This window comes from Wyeomyia smithii, chromosome 2 (genome assembly GCF_029784165.1).
Source record: "Wyeomyia smithii strain HCP4-BCI-WySm-NY-G18 chromosome 2, ASM2978416v1, whole genome shotgun sequence".
Taxonomy (NCBI): domain Eukaryota; kingdom Metazoa; phylum Arthropoda; class Insecta; order Diptera; family Culicidae; genus Wyeomyia; species Wyeomyia smithii.
In genome coordinates this window covers 190,950,269-190,967,591 of record NC_073695.1, presented here as the reverse complement: position 1 = coordinate 190,967,591, position 17,323 = coordinate 190,950,269, and the positions used below count along the sequence as shown (strand labels likewise).

The 17,323-nt window shown below is 38.1% G+C and overlaps 1 protein-coding gene across 4 annotated transcripts in view; it reads right to left on the bottom strand.

The window, feature by feature from the left end:
* Positions 1-17,323, bottom strand: part of LOC129720723 (fatty acyl-CoA reductase wat) — a 95,808-nt gene that overhangs the window by 20,815 nt on the left and 57,670 nt on the right. For all 4 annotated transcript variants that reach the window (XM_055672358.1, XM_055672356.1, XM_055672355.1 and 1 more), the window contains exons 3-6: positions 14,883-14,998; positions 14,679-14,801; positions 14,310-14,581; positions 13,651-13,760 (exon numbers count right to left, since the gene is read on the bottom strand). In XM_055672358.1, the coding sequence (XP_055528333.1) occupies positions 13,651-13,760; positions 14,310-14,581; positions 14,679-14,801; positions 14,883-14,998 (621 nt within the window). The remainder of the gene's footprint in view (positions 1-13,650; positions 13,761-14,309; positions 14,582-14,678; positions 14,802-14,882; positions 14,999-17,323) is intronic.

Sequence of the window (17,323 nt, the reverse complement as noted above, 5' to 3'; positions counted from 1 at the left end):
TGTTTATTTTATCACAAGAAATACTTTATTCACACTGTCAGTGATAACGCCAAGATGTGATCGGTATCTTATCTGATATTGAATTGAACAACAAATTAAAAAAATGACTGACACGCAAGCAGCCAGGTTTTCTTTCTTGTAAAAGTATTCTACTTCATCATTGCGGTCGTGGCTTTGCACACAACCCTCCTGTGATTTTTTTAAATGTTTATGACGTTTCTGAGCACAAACAACCCTATTATAAGAGAAAGATTTTAGTTACAGTTTGTAATATCGATCAATAGGGTGTGGGACTACTTCGGCAGGGGTTTTCTTCGTCATATATTTCTCATTAGAATGAAGTAAAAATTAAGACGAAGAAAACCCCTGACGAACTAGTCCCACACCCTACTCATTCATTTTATAAATAAAATGCATCCATTATTTGCTGTATTACATTTTACCAACGTGACTTAAACGTTGAACATTCAAGATGGAATTTTAATATAATAGGTAATTATTAACCGTCTTCTCTGTAAACACATGTTATAAAGGTCGTGTAAATTTCCCAAGGTTATTAATACTACAATGGTTAAAGCATAAATAAACAATTTTTAGTACTTTGTATGCCCGAATAAAATGATTTAATATTTTGTTTATATTTTGTTTATGGCTCCACGCACTTTGAGCCGTTAGAATGATTTCCGTATTTTGCGGAAGTTGTGTTTCGGAGCGAACGACAGCTTGGACAACTATTCTCCAAATTTAACCTTCAATTGAAACTCAACCCACCGCGAAGTTATTTACCTACACATAACAGGTTTCACGACGATTATAACTGGACAATCCACGAAACCTGACTAATGATAATAATAACCAATATTTCCACCAAAAAAAAAGTTCACGGCAGTTTCCACTCAAAATAGCGTTTTAGCTTTAGGATATTTTTCTAGATCGCCTTCAAATGATAACGCATTTCCACTACCGATGGCGATGTTTGGTGATCAATCTTTCCTGCGCTAATTTGAGGTCTGAAAGTTTGGTTTCCTATGAGTAATGCTGCATATGTTTTACAATTTTTTTCCTGTGGTTTTAACCCTTAGGGTCATTCGCTACTTTTTACAATTATTCTGTGCGAATGAAACGAACCGTACTAATTTAAGAAAAACCTATTTAATTCGAAAACAAGTATAATTTATTATCAGATATTCCATTCTCAACGAATGTAGATTCACCCAACCGTGATGAAAGTCGTTGCAATCGGGTTTTTTTTTCTACTTGAGTATCACGATAAGTCAGTCGTTTTTAAATCAGTCCTTATAGAAGCAGACAAAAGTCGATCACTCCACGAGCCGGCAGGTGTTGCTATTTGGAGTTGGTTTAAACTTTGCATAAAACTGGTTTCCACTCAAATTCAATAACACCTTAGAGGTCAAATGCTGTTGATCCGTAGCAGCGAAAAAAATGCTTGTCGTGTAGGAATAAAAGATAGTTCCTTGATTGAGTAATTTATTATAAGCCAAAAGCTGAATGCAAAGTTTCACTGGCTGCTATGCGGTGCCATCAAAGTAGTGTTTCTCACTCCAAGCATCCATTAAAAATTACTTTCCGTTCTGGTGACCAGTTTTAACTTTCAAAACTGGGTGTAGAATATTGTGGATGAGCACTTCCTGCTGACCGTGAGGAACCGCTGAGACCGCCGATGGGGTCTTGTGGCGAATACCCCTTCATCAGTGAATGGACTTTTATTTGGGGAAACAATTGTGTCGTAATGAATCTGCAGTAGGACAAGAGGTTTCGTTCGATTGGCTTCGATTACTCAGACGTTTTTGTTTTTCACTTTGTTCCAACTTGGCAACAGGTTTACGCGTGTGGTACGTCCTTGTACAGCAGCCCACACCAGTAACCAATGGACCAAGTTCCGTGACCATCGCGGACAGTCACAAGCAGGACAAATGATTCGTCAAAAGATTTTAAACAAAGGGTTTAGTGAATTCGTTCAACAATAAGAAATTAAGGAAGCACTGGACTAGACAATGAGCATAAATGACGACTGTTCAAAATTTTTTTTATTGCTTTGTGGGAAATTATGAATGAAAAATCATTCAAACTTTTTCCAAAAGAATATGTTTTGTTGTAGTGGGCAAACTTATCAGAGAAGACAGTCTCATAGTGACTAAAATAACCCGAGTTCCAAAACTAGTTTGCACCTGCTTTATCTCCGTTCTGTTATCTGGACCAAAGAGCCATTTGGCATCGGAACTCAGATACGTTTTGAGTGTAACGGCTTTCTGGTATAATCCTAATGGCTTTTGGTTCAATCTAAAAAATCGTAAGTGGTAGAGCCTGTAAAAAATATTGTCGTCGAAAGAATAGTTCACAGAACAGAAATGTTCGAGAAACATCTCTCTATTCATACGGTTTTTGCAAGTCTACACTTGTAAATGATTCTCGAGCTTTGTAGATTACCATGTTTTTGTAAAAGTTTGAATATAATACAAATACAATACAATCGTGAAATATGATTGATGTACACCCAACGCAAACGGGGAATATTTTATTACTTTTTGGCAATTTTTTATTACTTTTTGTGTCTTATGACTGCGCATTATACACAAAAAGTAACAAACAAAAAGTAATAAAAATTATGACGGCCACACGCTTGTATGTGTTTCTGCAGGAGAACATACAGCCAAGCACCGCAATGCATGTGTTGGCAAGACTTCACTCGCTGCATTTGTATTGATGCAACGATCTGGTTAATTTTTGTCTGCCTTCATCCACACATAATCAGAATCCCACCGTCAACCTCAAATGTCCAATTGAAAACACTTTCGTTTCGTCCCCCAGTGTTTACTTGAAATGGAAATATGTAATACTGTCTGACCAGAGTTGCCGAAGTTGCGAATATTGTTCTGGATGGGCACGAGTTTTGTATATTCAAACAGGTCCAAATGAGTTTCCATGAACCAATGATTATGTGCTGTAAATAGCTTACAAGAAAGCGAATGTTTTTATTTTTCTCTGACGCAGTTTACAGATCGTGATGTCATTTTAAGGCGCATTTCAAGTCTTTGAAATCATCAACGTTTGCATACTCTATGACGGGGAAAATGTTGCTTGGCAGCTCTTGTCATATTTTTTCGCTACTCCGTATGCATACAACGAGCGAACTAATACACGCCCACCGGATGAATTGGAGATTGAAAAAACTTGTAACATGTGCAACTTATGCGACGGTGTGTGATTTGTTTTGACTTGAGGTGGAAAGGGAGCATTTTTCGGCAGAAAAAACGTTGCATGTGGTTGAAACGACCATTATGAGATAGTCGTACTCTCATAAAACGTGCTAAATATATGACAGTATGTGTTGTTACTTGACTGGGGAAGAATTTTATTGCTTTTTTAGTAATGGATTTGTTACCTAAAAGGTAATTTTGCGTTATTGCTTCTAAAGTAATAAGGAAAAGTTTTGCGTGTATGTTTTGGGTGTATCGCTTATTTAATGGCCAGTATGAAAGAAAGATTAGAGTTGAAAAATGAACCTTCACGGGAACAGAAATTTAACTGTATCGTATAGGTTAGGCAGCTAAATAATAAAAAAAAAATTATGTAATTTATTCAAACGAAGGCTGAATTAAAATCACTAACAGCAATAAAAAGATTACTCGGTTGTCTGTTCTATTAGTGTGTACTTCGCTTACAGCACATTACCAATTTTCAAAACGTTTGACGTCGTTTGTTAAAGTGATTCAAAACTTCCTGCTCCGAACAACTGTTTTACAGCTCGACGAAACCTTGGCCTATTCATAGCCACCTTTCATCAATCACCAAACAAACAAAGATCACTGACACGCTGAATATACTGCGCACTCGTTGTTAATGTTCGGTACGTTTCAGCTTAGTCTTGAACTTCACAAATCCACCTCAAAATCACGAGCTTGGGGCCGGCAGCATAGAAAGCATGAGTTGATACTATAACGCCCCGGTACACTAATAGAAAAACTTCGTAGTCATTCATTGCGGATGCGCGTTACGATGAATGACATTGATCGTTTGTTTACCGTACAAAATTTGACAAATGCACCTTGAACATGAATATGCAAAACAATTTAAGTAATTGAATGTACTTTCAGGAGCTTTTTTCTCTCCTAAAACATAAACATAGGAAACCAGCGCCGCCGTCTATGTAAAACGAACCTCGAAACGTGATGTTAAATTAATCATGATGGGTTTTTCCTGCTCTGAAGAGCTATTGACTTCGGAATCATACTTACCACCTGTACCCGTGAATACACAGCATTCGGCACGTGACAATGGAACCTTAAGTGTTCAACAGATCGTATCTACTTCGTGATGACGAAGGTGAAGGATATTACCAATTGTTCAAACTACACGGCACTGGCTTGTTGTATCTGTATTTTTTTTGGACATTGTCCTTCCTTATCTATCGGCAAATCTTGGAACATGTTTCAATTGCCCGCCAATTTGCGGTGAACGGTGCGGTGTAGGATTTAATTGCTACCTAGCTGGACTGTGGCGTACGCGGTGGTGGCGCCGCCGAATTGTTTCTTGCTTCTTCCACCGCGATCGCGCGAGTTTGTCCAAATCACCATTGATTTGATCGTTTCAAATGTGATGAATTGAAGTATGATCACATCCGCAGTGCACACGCCGACGGTGTGCCGGCCACCGCAGTGTGTTGCAATATTAATGGTTGCAATTATCATCGTTCATTTTTTCGAGAAGATTTCAAGCACTGAATTGCTTATTATTTACCATGGTGAAGAGCAAAAGTGCATCGCCAAACGATGGCTGCGCGTTACGCATGTGCACTTGCAGTGCACAGAGCTCTGTTTCTTTAAGGACAACTTGAAAACCGGAAAAAGTTTCACAAATTACACCATGTAATAATTACACTAGGATGGGACGACCATCGCGTATAAGGCCAGGCGTCAGGGCTAGTGCACAAAATACTGTGTTTATTCATGAGGAGAATTGGCTACTTAAGTATTTTAGGAAACAAAGTGATTCTATAGGAAATCGGCATCGACAAGTAACATTAATCCGACCGGAAAGCTACCCTGTGAGCGAATGTTTTTTCAACGATGATCGAACAGATTTACGTCAGGCCGTAGATAACAGCGTTCGGGACCGAACAGAAACAAAAGTTAAAATGCGTCCGTCCACACGATCGATATCCGACCAAAGGTGACCAGCGCCGGATTGAGTAACTCATGTTCAAGTTCGTTGAACGTTTGCAGCCGGATGAGCTGCGTATTTGTTTTGGGTTTAAAAATAAGCTCATCTCTGCCTACATAATGCGCCGCCGTTGCAACTAATATCGCTACGCTTCGGTAAACATGTTTCGCCGAGGACAGCATCGATTGGGATGACTTAAAATGCTAATCAGGTGGTGCTGGTGTGACAGCTGCATTTATGAAAAAATGACTATAAAACCAACACTATCTAATTTTCGAATGGATGCAGTCAAATAAAATTTAACCGTGATGCCATCCATTGTCTTGAACAGGTTAATAAACAATCGTTTGTTAGTGATACGGAAATTTATGAAAACAAAAATCATGTATTTTTTTCGTAACTTACTGGCCGTTACATTTAAGTGGGAGTTGTAGTTTTAGGGGACGTAGCGCTCATTGTTAGAAATTTTAGTATTTTTATAATTGTCAAGAATTTATACAAATCATCAGAACACTACGAAAACCATAGCTTTGAGTAGCAGTACGGTGATAAAAAATGATAAAACTTCCTGAAATGTTTTCGTCTAAACTTTCAGTAAACCCACAAATAAAAAGTGTAATTTGAATTAAAGTTGTTGAAACAATCACTGTACTGAAAAAATGCACTAACTTCTCTGGAAATTAAATATTCTGTTTTAAAACTTCAACACGATTTTGTTGGTACAACACGAAAAATATGCAAATAATGCGTATGTGAAATGACCTATCAAAAATTCATTTACGCTTTTGTAACAAAAACAATCAAATGATGGAGATACACTGTTGGAAAATTGGTAAATAACATGGATTGTCTAATTCATTGTTGTTTTACTACTTGTGCACTCGCCACGCCTCACATAGGAGTATTTTAACCAAAAAGCTCTATTTTGGTAGTAATTGGATCTATTTACATCAAAAACGTGTTATTTTCGTATAATCAACCAATAAAGCTAGAGAAAGTACAAAACAAGGTATCCATTAAGTACGTTACGCAAATTTTGATCAAAATTCATTTTCTCGTTTTGTCACATATTAATGACCCCTACCAAAAGAACCATTTTCATATAAATCTTCATTTATCAAAATGTCAATAGAATAAAAAAGAGGAATCAGAAGATTTATTTTCCGTAAATATTAAGTAGGCTTTGGTCTTTCTGTGAATAAATAAAGTTTTGACGGGACTTGCCCGGAAGGTTACTAAATCATAAAATTGATTTTACAATATTATGGATTTTTCGCGGTCGGCTTTCACTATCACTTTTTTCGTAAACAATTTGGGACTATTTTATGCATTTAACTTTTTAAATATTGCAAAACATTCTATTTATGTTGTACATTATGTCCCGTGAGAGAAAAAAAACTATTTAATAAAATTTTTCAATTTTACATGCCACCTGAACAATAGCACGTATTTTTCAAATTGATCAATTACCTGTGGAATAACTCTGGAATATAACCGTTTGGTGTAAGTGATTAGGCACCGATGGGTTCTGGGATAGCATGAGGGTATGTTTCAACTGAAATCAATACAAAATAATGAAAATCTTGTATTTTGTATGTCGGACTTTTGGCCAGCTTTTTGAGTCAAATACTCTTATGTGCGCCTTCGAGAAATATTACACTAAGTAGTGACGTATAAAAGCTCCAATTTTCAGAAATTCAATCTTCATTGTACAGTCAAACCTGTTTTCGTGCGACGTTTTTTGTGCGAAATTTATTTTGTGCGACTTTTTATATGCTGTTATTTTATTTGTGCGACTATTTTTGCGCAAATTTTTCTTGTGCGATATATGAAAAAGGACTACATCCGACGAGATTTTCAACCATTTTGTTTTTCCGATCCTTGAGAAGAACTTTACGCGTTACATAAGTATTGCGTCAGTCAATTACTATTGAAGCCAGTTTTACGCAGGAAAGGTCACGTATTCCTAGCCTAAGAAGGATGTTGTTGAAACATTGTTTTATAGCTACACGGAAAATTTTAAATGATTTTTTTTCATGCTATTCATTTTCCATCGCACAAAAACAGGTTTGACTGTATAACAGATTACTGCAGCGAAAGGACGATTGACTCTTACTGGAAACGGGCTCGACTTGCAGTCGGTAAAGTTTCAGACGACTCATTCGATCGCAGCTTTCCATAACAGACGGATTAACCGGCGAACTGCACAGCATTGCTGAACATGTCCGGATATGTTGGTAATATTGTCAGGATTTGTCCCGTTGCGTCTGCTTTCGCCCATTTGGTCTCTGTTAACAGCTGTGTGTGCCGGTAGCGTATGTGAATGATCATTATTGTATTGTTTGCTTGCATGCAGTGTGTGCGGAGAACAACACGAGAACTGGAATCATCCCGCGTCATCGATAAAAGACAATCCAAAATGATGTTATATCAAACAAACTTGTTTCTTTTGGGAGTGATACCAAAACATTTTGAAACGCGCTAAATCATAATTGAAGAAGTTAATATATTTTTCCTAGTATGACTTTTATCCGTTCAATGACAAACAAATTCTAACCCGTGATTTTTTGCTTGAATCGTTCTGGGCCTTCATTTCCAATAGTTTCGTTTAGCTGCTGTTCACTGAGAAAGGAAAATTTTACCGAATTCTCAGCATTTAGGAATGCACTTTTAGATAAATTTGCAGGAAATACTAGCGTTAAAATTCCGTCTACTATTTGTTTTGATGGAAATTACGTAGTCACTTGAACTTCGTTTAATAAATAGATTCGATTATAAGTAATAATACGCAATTAAACATATGCCTAAAAATATACAGAAATGGGGACAAAACGCGTTACATTAATGCGACATAAATAACCCGCTTAAAAAGACCCGAGTGTATTTTTTATGTTTGCCCTAAAAAGAACGATATACAAATGAAAAAGGCATATTTTTTGAACATGAATTGATTTGAGTAGAATTGAGATCTCTACGATTTCAGCATTGCAAATTGTCTGTCTTAAAAAGCCATAAAATTATTTTAAACGCACTTGTGATGTGAAAATTAAAATAAAAAAATAGAGTGAAAAGGTGTTTTTTTAAATCTAATTCGGCAATTTCAAACTTAGAGAAAAACTCTATTTTTTACAAAGTTGCTTAAAATTAACGGGGCTAAAAAATTTTGTTATTTTTATCTACACAGATAAAAAAGTTTGTTGCATGATTTTATTGGAAATTAAGATCGCCCTAATTTTTGATAATTTTTAAATAAGCGCTTTATTATATATAACAGCTTTGTAGAACAAAGTTTATCTTTTCAATGATACTAACAAATTTCCTTTTTAAATTCTAGCTAGGATTTTTTTCTGGAGGCGATTTTGATAAAAAATTATTTAAAAAGGCGGGTTGGCAGATTAAATGAGGCAGCTTGCAAAGAGACAACCTAACTCGATGACTGTCAAGTAGCAAAACGGGATTAGAAAAACAGTGGTTTGCGGTGCTCCATTGTCATGCACTCTCAATACGGGTTGCTTTGTAGTAGAGATATGAGTGCGGAAGAATGTTGCAGAGTGAGAATAGGAGAGAATGACGTAAAAATGAAGTACTGTTTAAATAACTGTTGCGTATTTTAGTCAAGGTCAACATCCGCGTCGTTTTTATAGTACATGAGATGAACAGTAGGGCGTCAATGGAAATCAACTCCTCGAATTACGATTAGCGGTGGGGCCCGAAAGCTACGTCTTCTTGTAAAATGTCCCCATGTCAGATTTCAGCCCAATCTTCCCCAGAACCAGGTATAGACACAAAATTTCTTTTTCTCAGACACACAGACATTTGATGCAATATACCGTCGCATAGCCTGAAATAGTATATTTTTCCGACATTCTTTGGCCGAACTGAAGGGCTGATACAAGACACCTTGTGTTCCATGGGAAACAACGACGACCGCATGGCAACAACATAACTAAGCAATGAAAGCGATCAAAAGTTTACTAATAAAAGGACACGTATTTCATGAAAGGTTACTAAATGGCTGGACACGTGTAACTTGGTCACTCACAACTGTCCAGCAACTTGTATCCCAACCTCCACAAGGTGCCGACCGGATACGAGTAACTTCAGCGGGGATCGGGTAACCAACTCCCGGTGGAAACTTTGGTCGAACGCTGACTGGGAAGGGTGATCACGCGGTTGTGTTTCATTGTTAGGAGCGGCGTACAACAGCGTCTGACCCGGAGCGGGCAGCTGAATCATGAAATGCTGTATCCCATCAGTTACAGCTAAGATGACATTCCCATTAGCAGTATGTAGGTATCGCGACCCTGGTAAGGCAGCATACCGAAACCTCTTCCAACCACAAACAACAAAATTAGAAATATGGAACAGATCAATTGGTAAAGACCTGGACTACGAACACAGAAACAGAAAACAGTAATCGATTGGAAACTGGGTACTTGGAACGTCCCTACTTCCCATGGACCGGCGCGAGCTGGCTTGCTTGCTCGAGAACTACAGCGGCAGCGAGTCAAAATCGCAGCGATTCATGAGGTTCGGTAGCCGAATTCCGGAGAAAGGAAATTTCGTGCAGTAGACCCTAATGCACACACTTAGTTCAAGTACAGCCAAACCTGTTTTTGTGCAAAGGATAGGAACCGCACAAAATAAGTCGCATAAAAAAAATATTTGAAACTTCAGGTGTAGCTATAAAACAATGATTTCACCATTTTGATTAAGAAAATATCTATAAGAATATTTTTGAGCATCTGATTGATAAACGTATTTTTTTTTAAATGCAAAATGATACAACTCGCCCGTTTTGATGTTGACAGTTGCCTTAACGGTGAGTGTCTTGTCATTTCTCTAATGTATAGGTTCCCTATACACGTCAGAACAGAGAGAAGGATGGTATCCCCGAACTTTTATGCGATCCACCAGATCTTACTGAGGATCTGGGTGGATGAACAAACACCGAACGACTGGTTGGAAGGCCTCATATGCCCAACTACAAAAGGGCCATCGACTAGATTGTTGCAACTATCAAGGCATTACGTTGCACAACTCCGCATACAAAGTGCTATCCCGTATTCTGTTCTTTAGTTTGAAACCGTTAACGGAATCCTTCGTTGGCGAATATCAGATTGGTTTGTTGCCAGAAGCGTTCCACTACGGAATAAATTTCACCCTTCGACAGATCCTCGAAAAGTTCCAGGAGTATAAGGAGTTTGTAGATTTTAAGACGGCGTATGACTCAGTGAAAAGAAATGAGCAGGGGCAGGTTATGCTGGAACACGGTTTCCCGAGGAAACTAATTAAGCTGAGTCGTATGACGTTATCTCTCAGATGATCTCGAGGTAATATGTGAGCCTAACTAGCCAGTTGTTGCAGGTTCGAGTCTCTTCTCGGGAGAATTAGTTAATGTCACTAAAATCGTAGCGCTAGCCCCAGCCCCGCAATTGTACTGTCACTAGACATTTGGCTGCGAAGTCTGTGTATAAATAAACAGAAGGTCTAATTCTGAATCGAAATGTAGCACCAAGGCTTTGCTCTGCTTTGTATAACACTGGAGGGATCGAAATAATGCATTATGAGATCGACATTATGCTGACGAGACACCAATTACGTTCGTAACGTTAGATGGACTGAAGCAGGGGGATGTGCTCTCCAACTTACTGTATAACATCGCCCTTGAAGGTGCAGTACGAAAAACAAACGTGCGGAGAAACGGTACGATCATCACGAAATCTAACATGCTGCTTGGTTATGTGGACGACATTGATATCATCGGTATCGACCGTAGGGCCGTCGAGGAGAACTCCGGGCCTTCTAGGAGGCAAGCGGCGAGGTTAGGACTTAGTATAAACTTTGCCAAACAAAGTACATGGTGTTGGTGATGAAGTGGAAATTGATGGGAAACGATGTTAAGTGGTTGACGAGTTCGTTTAGCTTGGTACGCTTGTGACATTTGACAACGATATGATCTGTGAAGTGAAACGAAGAGTTGTAGCTGCGAACAAGACGTTCTACGGACCACGTAGCTAGCTAAGGTCCTGTAGTTTGCAAACTCGCACAATACTAGCGCGGTATAAAACGCAGATCCACGCGGTTGCTCTTAACAGATATTAAGCATGGACGCATCGATATTCGGCGGTAAATTGGAAGATGGAGCTTACCAGGTATACAAACATGGGCAGGCTTCTGTGTGCTGGACATGTAGCCAGAACGCCTGACGAGAGAGCCACCAAAACCATATTCAGCAGAGTACGAGGAAGAGGCCGTCGATGGTGGATGTGTTCGGTGGAAGAAGATGCACGATCTGCTGGTGTACGATGACTGTGAGTGGAGAATGGCTGCCCAAGACAAAAGTAGCTGGACATCTCTAATTAGGTCAGCCTTAGACCAGTAAACGGTTCATCGGCCAACAAAGTAAAGTAAGTAGTTCATGAAATTTTCTGTATTGAAATTTTTTTTTGATGCCAAATGTCTTAAAAAAGTTATCCTTATTTTTTTTCGAAAAATATTAGCTTTCTCAGTGAAGTTTGGAAATATTGTAAGTTACGGATAGTTTTGAGTAAACATTGGATCTACACGCATTTCTAAAACATTCGGCTTCGAAATAAATTTTCGATTACGACTATTTCGTGAATAAGTGCATTTTTTCACCGGAAAGAATGACACTTTAACCTCTTTGAGGCTCCAACCGTTGAATAAAATTTTGAGGTAAGGTAAAAATGCTATCAATAACCGATCAAAATCTTTAATGTTGATCTTCTATATTGCTATTTTATTCTATGCGAAAAACTGTTGTAAAATACGTGAAAATGTATTTTTTTCTAATAATTAGATGTAAAAAAATTTTCCACAAACAGAAAGGAGATGGAAAGATTTTCCTCAACTTACGTGGCAGCCCCTTGTCAGTATAACACTTTTTAGGTGACAAATTCTTGTACAGTAAAAAAACTAACAATTTGATACAAAAATTAGTTTTGACCGCAAATCTTAGTTTTCCGAACATTGTGCTATGGGGCAATAAGTTATTTGACACTATGAGTGAGTCAGATTGTGAAGCGTTACACGTACAGAATATGCTCAACTCGTTGAACTAAGTCGAGTGGTTAATGATTTCAATTGATCGGCAAGGAAACCGAATCCCCGCAGACTCAAATCGCGTAATCTGCTTTATCGAGATTTGCACAGCTGTAATCATAAAATTACCATTATAAACGTTTTATTTTCTGGATTGGGTTAAACTAAAGTGGCAAAGATTTCGCCTTATAATAAGATCAACGCATAGTTGCTTAGTGATTGGGCAGCCGCCGGCCATTAAATTGCCTGTCAAGGCACTATAGCCATCAAATCGCCTACCTGACGTTTACACCAATAACATAATGATGACATAAAAATAGGTAGTAACAACATCGTAAACAGCGCAAACTGCTTGTTTTGCACGCCTATTTAGTAAGCTTTGGCCGTTGGGTGATTATAATCTGAAGGACACTTTTGATAGCATTGCCAACTTCAACATATTTTTTTTTCTGGGGCAGCAGAATGGTAGTTAAATGAGTGTTTTGCAACACTTCTTTTGTTATTGATAGTAATGAATTCTAGAAGTAATAGCTCCTTGATACGACAAAAAATAGGTTATAAAATTAAAATTAAGTTGTGATTAGAATGTCTTATTTTTCAGCTAAAACTCGTTTTAAAAATATAGAGGTCAACTCAAAAGTTATAAATAATTTTGAATGATTTTTAAACGCCTAGAACGCATTTGTTGTGATTCGTCCTATCTGACTAACTTGGATTTTTACATGTTTTTTAATCACTACCTTTCGCTCGATTTGTTCTGCTAGCGGTCAGCTCGTTCTCTAGCTCGTACCAACCAAATACCACCCCTGATTTGGCATATAAATTAGCAGTTTTATGATTCATCGATCAGCATAGGTATGCTTAAAAGAATGATATTTACCAGTGTGAGCTGGACCAATCCAATTTCCCTGCTTTGATTAGTATACCATGTTACTTCGGTCTCTGAAAAGGAAAACCGATCTTTTCGAAACTGGTTTAGGTTTACAGCTTGCACTATGCGTGCGTATCAGTAGGCAATAAAACCGCTAGTTTTAATAGACCGCTTGATTACCGAACCGAAGCGGTTGAGATAGAGATCATTGATCCCCCTGAATAGTAACTACCACCAGGTTGTCTAGGTCGGTTACATTGGAAGCCCGAGTGGACGATGGAAACTGAAAGTTGTTAGAATTTCTCAAACCCTTTTGCGTTTAAGAAGGCGTACTTGCTGTCGCCGTCAGCTTGGAGCCTAGAAAAGAGATTTTGAAAGATTTTGCGGTGGCCTCAAGAGGTTACTGATCCGTGTCTAGAACTTGGTTCAAGTTGGAAGCAAGGTTAGCAGAAACGGAGGTTGCGTGGTTTTCCATTAAATATTGCGACCAAAGTGGTCCATAATCGGTTACGTGGAGCAGTGCAGGTACTTACCGATACCCGGTCGAAACATGCCGATTGGCATACCCCGGCTGTTCTGTCGCACAACGTCCTCAGCGATTGCCTTTGTGAATGTGTAGGTATTTGGCCACTTGTCCAGCAAGCTGTCGGTGCGAAGGGAGAAAAATGGTTCCGAGATTAGTAACAAGCCGATCACAGTGCATGTGGTGATTTTCCCACTTTGATGTCAATTTGTTCTGGTGATTTGTGTTTCAATTAAGTTACGTTTTAAAGCCCAGCTTGGGTCATAAAACGTTCACTAATTTCGATATAATTGACTGTGTACCTCGAAGCACGCTCCATAATGACCACATTCTGTGTGAATGAAGGCTATGCGCTTCTAACAGCAGCGCAGAGGCGAATGCCAAATTAGACAGTCTCTTTTAAACTATAAAAGAATATATTGAGAAATTGAAGTCAATTTAAAATAAGTCAATGATAGTGTCTATACGGAACGGTATCACTTATGATATTCTTTTGATGATACTTCAACATTTTCTTTTATATAACTGAATGCCATGTAAAATATTTAATTCGATGTGATGAAAAGAATGTATGACCAGTCAAGTTTAATTACCGATTAAAAATTTTGGTTAAAACTTTGAAGGATAAATGTCCCAGAAAGAAAATTCAAAAACAAAAAAGTTGCTTACATTGGCGTGATGTTTTCCATCATCGGATCACTGACGCAATCGGTGAGGCTGATCATCTTCTTGGAGTCGATCGGTGGGTCGTAGAACCGCTCCTCGACCACCTTCTGCGGGCACTGGGTGTACGCGGTGGACACGTAGATGATGGATTTGAGCTGTTTCATCTCGTAGCACAGGTCCAGAATGTCCCGGCAGGCTTTGACGTTGATCTGCATAGCGATTTTCATTTTCTCATCGAATCGCACCGTAGCGGCCAGATGAAAGACGATATTTACCTATATTTGGATACGTTGGTGGGGGAAGGTCGAACATCTAGATTTAATAATTCGAATTTACGGCGGATTGCGGATGGCACACGTTCCAAGGGCTTACATTTTCTGTGAGGAGCTCCCGGTCGGACGTGCTGATACCAAGGTTGGGCAGCATGCAGTCCCCTGCGATGGATCTGATTTTGTGGTCATACTTTGGGCAGGCTTGCTTCATTTTGTCAAACATCTGCGGAGAAGAGAAAAGACAACACAAATTGCTAAACTCTGTGTCCGGATGGTAACAACGTGCGTCGTTTGGTATACATACGGCATCTTCGAAAATTTCTTCTACTCGAGAGAATATGTCCTTTCCTCGTTTACTTCGTATCAGTAGGAAGATATTTTCAACTCCCGGACAGCTGGTGAGCAATTTGTAGATTAAAGCTGTGGATGAAAGAGTGGAAAACGTTAGTTGTCAAACTTGATTAAAAAACTAGTTTTTGTACACAATTATACCGCATAACTTAATATATCCTTATTGAGGTAAAAATATTCGATTTGTTCTGTCAATAAAATGGTCACTTAATTCAAATTGCAAAATTCCTGTTGTGTGCTGTTAGTTTATCAGAATCAAATTTGCGTTTTTTTTTAAATTTCAGCTTCGATTATTTGGTTAATCAAATAATTATGTTTAGCTTGTAAATTTGAATAAAGTAAGGCGTTCCGATAGCCATATTTCCAGGGACTTCATTCATCAATAGCGATGTCGAACACCCAGCTAGTGCTGTAGGTTGTGATGTCGTCACTTCAACCGTTCAGCGTTCTACAGATGAGGATAGAAGGTCAATATACCAAATGTATCTTGATGTGAGGCCTCGACTGTGTCTTGGACTTTGTGACCCTGTCTGTGAGATACTTTAATCCTCGAGGAATACTAATGTTCTGATTTTTTACTTCGCTAAATATATAACCACAGACTCGTCCAGTCAGTTGAATCAGTTCAAGATTCGGAGACAAAAGGTGTAAAGATTGATAGAGGATAGTTTTGGTTTCTTGAGATCAGAACATAACCGGAGGTCTACTGTATACCTGATCGTTCTCTGTTAAGAAATGGACACGGGCTGGCATTATATATGGTGAATAATTTGCATGCATACTAATAGATTCGTACGAAAGCAGGTGTGGGTCGTTCCATCCAGGATGTTGGTGGACGATTTCGTTTACTGCTTTTCGAAGATTAAATGGAAACTTTCTGCATCGTTTCACGAAGCGCAGCACGTTTGACTAATATCGCTGGATCACGTGATTGAAAGTTGCTCCGTTAGTTTGCTGTTTTTTTCTTCTTTCAAGAATGAGATGTCACCGCGGGCAGCTGTTCCAGTGCTCGCGGTTTACATCAGTTGGCGAGACAGTTTTATTGAACTTGAATTGGTAGGTATACATATGTGTGAATCAAACAGTTAAATCTTTGGACGCAGAACGAAATGTTGGAGGGTGGTTTTACGATGAAGTTTTATAACGATAACAATTAGTAATATCAGAGCTGTGAGCAGAATTCAGGTTGGAAGCGGTTTTGAATTCGAGTGAGGTTGAGACTGTTGCCAATTGAGCAGTTTTTAGAAGTGATATGTTTCCAAATTTTGGTAACGTCAGCGTGAGTCTGGCATGAATTAAATTAAGCTTTAACTGCTTTGTATGGCAACTGGCTTCAACTATGCCAAGCATTTTGATATTTTTTAAGTTTTCTTTATCTGTACCATTTTTTTCTGACTTCTAAATATTACCGATCTGACTAATAAGTTCCTAGTCAATACGTTTTTGCTTTTCTTTGGGACATTGAAACTATAGTTCATGTTGAAATACATAACGAATCAATTGATGGACCCGAATTAGTCTCTAGCATTTCCCGTCATAGTGCTAATAATAATAATTCTGTATTCAACTGTTGAATAAGAATTAGCATTAACAAAAACAACATTCTGCCAGATTGGGAGTTAGCGTTAGCTACACGAAAACAAGTTTCCATCCAGGATGGATTTCATACCATGAAAGAGAAGATTGAAACCAGCTGTTTGTTCTTTATTTTTAGATATCGATTTCCGTTTTGCAGAGAATTCCATTATCTCGTTTCTTAGTTGTATAACTTTCCTGCTCTAAATTTTTGAATAATCATTTAAAATATATTCAGTTTATTCAGTATTTTTCCACAATTTCTTATACAATTTTTGACATACCAGTTCGATTATTATGAAATTCATTAGTTAGAAGAGAGATATATTTTAACGATGTTTTGAAATGCATTTTCATCTTTAGTACATAAAAGTGTATGTCAAAACCCTAAAATAACGTAAAAATATCAGTCGAAAGGCTCAAATGTCTGTCATCACAGCCCATAAATTAGTTGTTTGGTTGACTATTAAAATAAGAAAGTAAAGCCTTGGTGCTACATTCCAATTCGGAGCACGAGCCAACTGTTAAAGTGTACAAGACAAGACAATCGCGGGGCTAGCGCTACGATCCTACTGACACTAACAGTCTCTTCCGAGCCGAGATTTGAACTTACGACGATTGGCTTGTTAGGTCAGCATCGTACCTCGAGACCAGCTGGGAGGTTGATTATTATAGTACTGGTGTTGTTATTAATTTCATATTTTCATATATTTTAATATATTTTATATACTTTCAAATTAACAATCAAACAGTAAATATTAGTTATTACCTTTTGTGCAATGCTGGATCCGAACTTTTCAGTCTGGTTTCTGAATAATA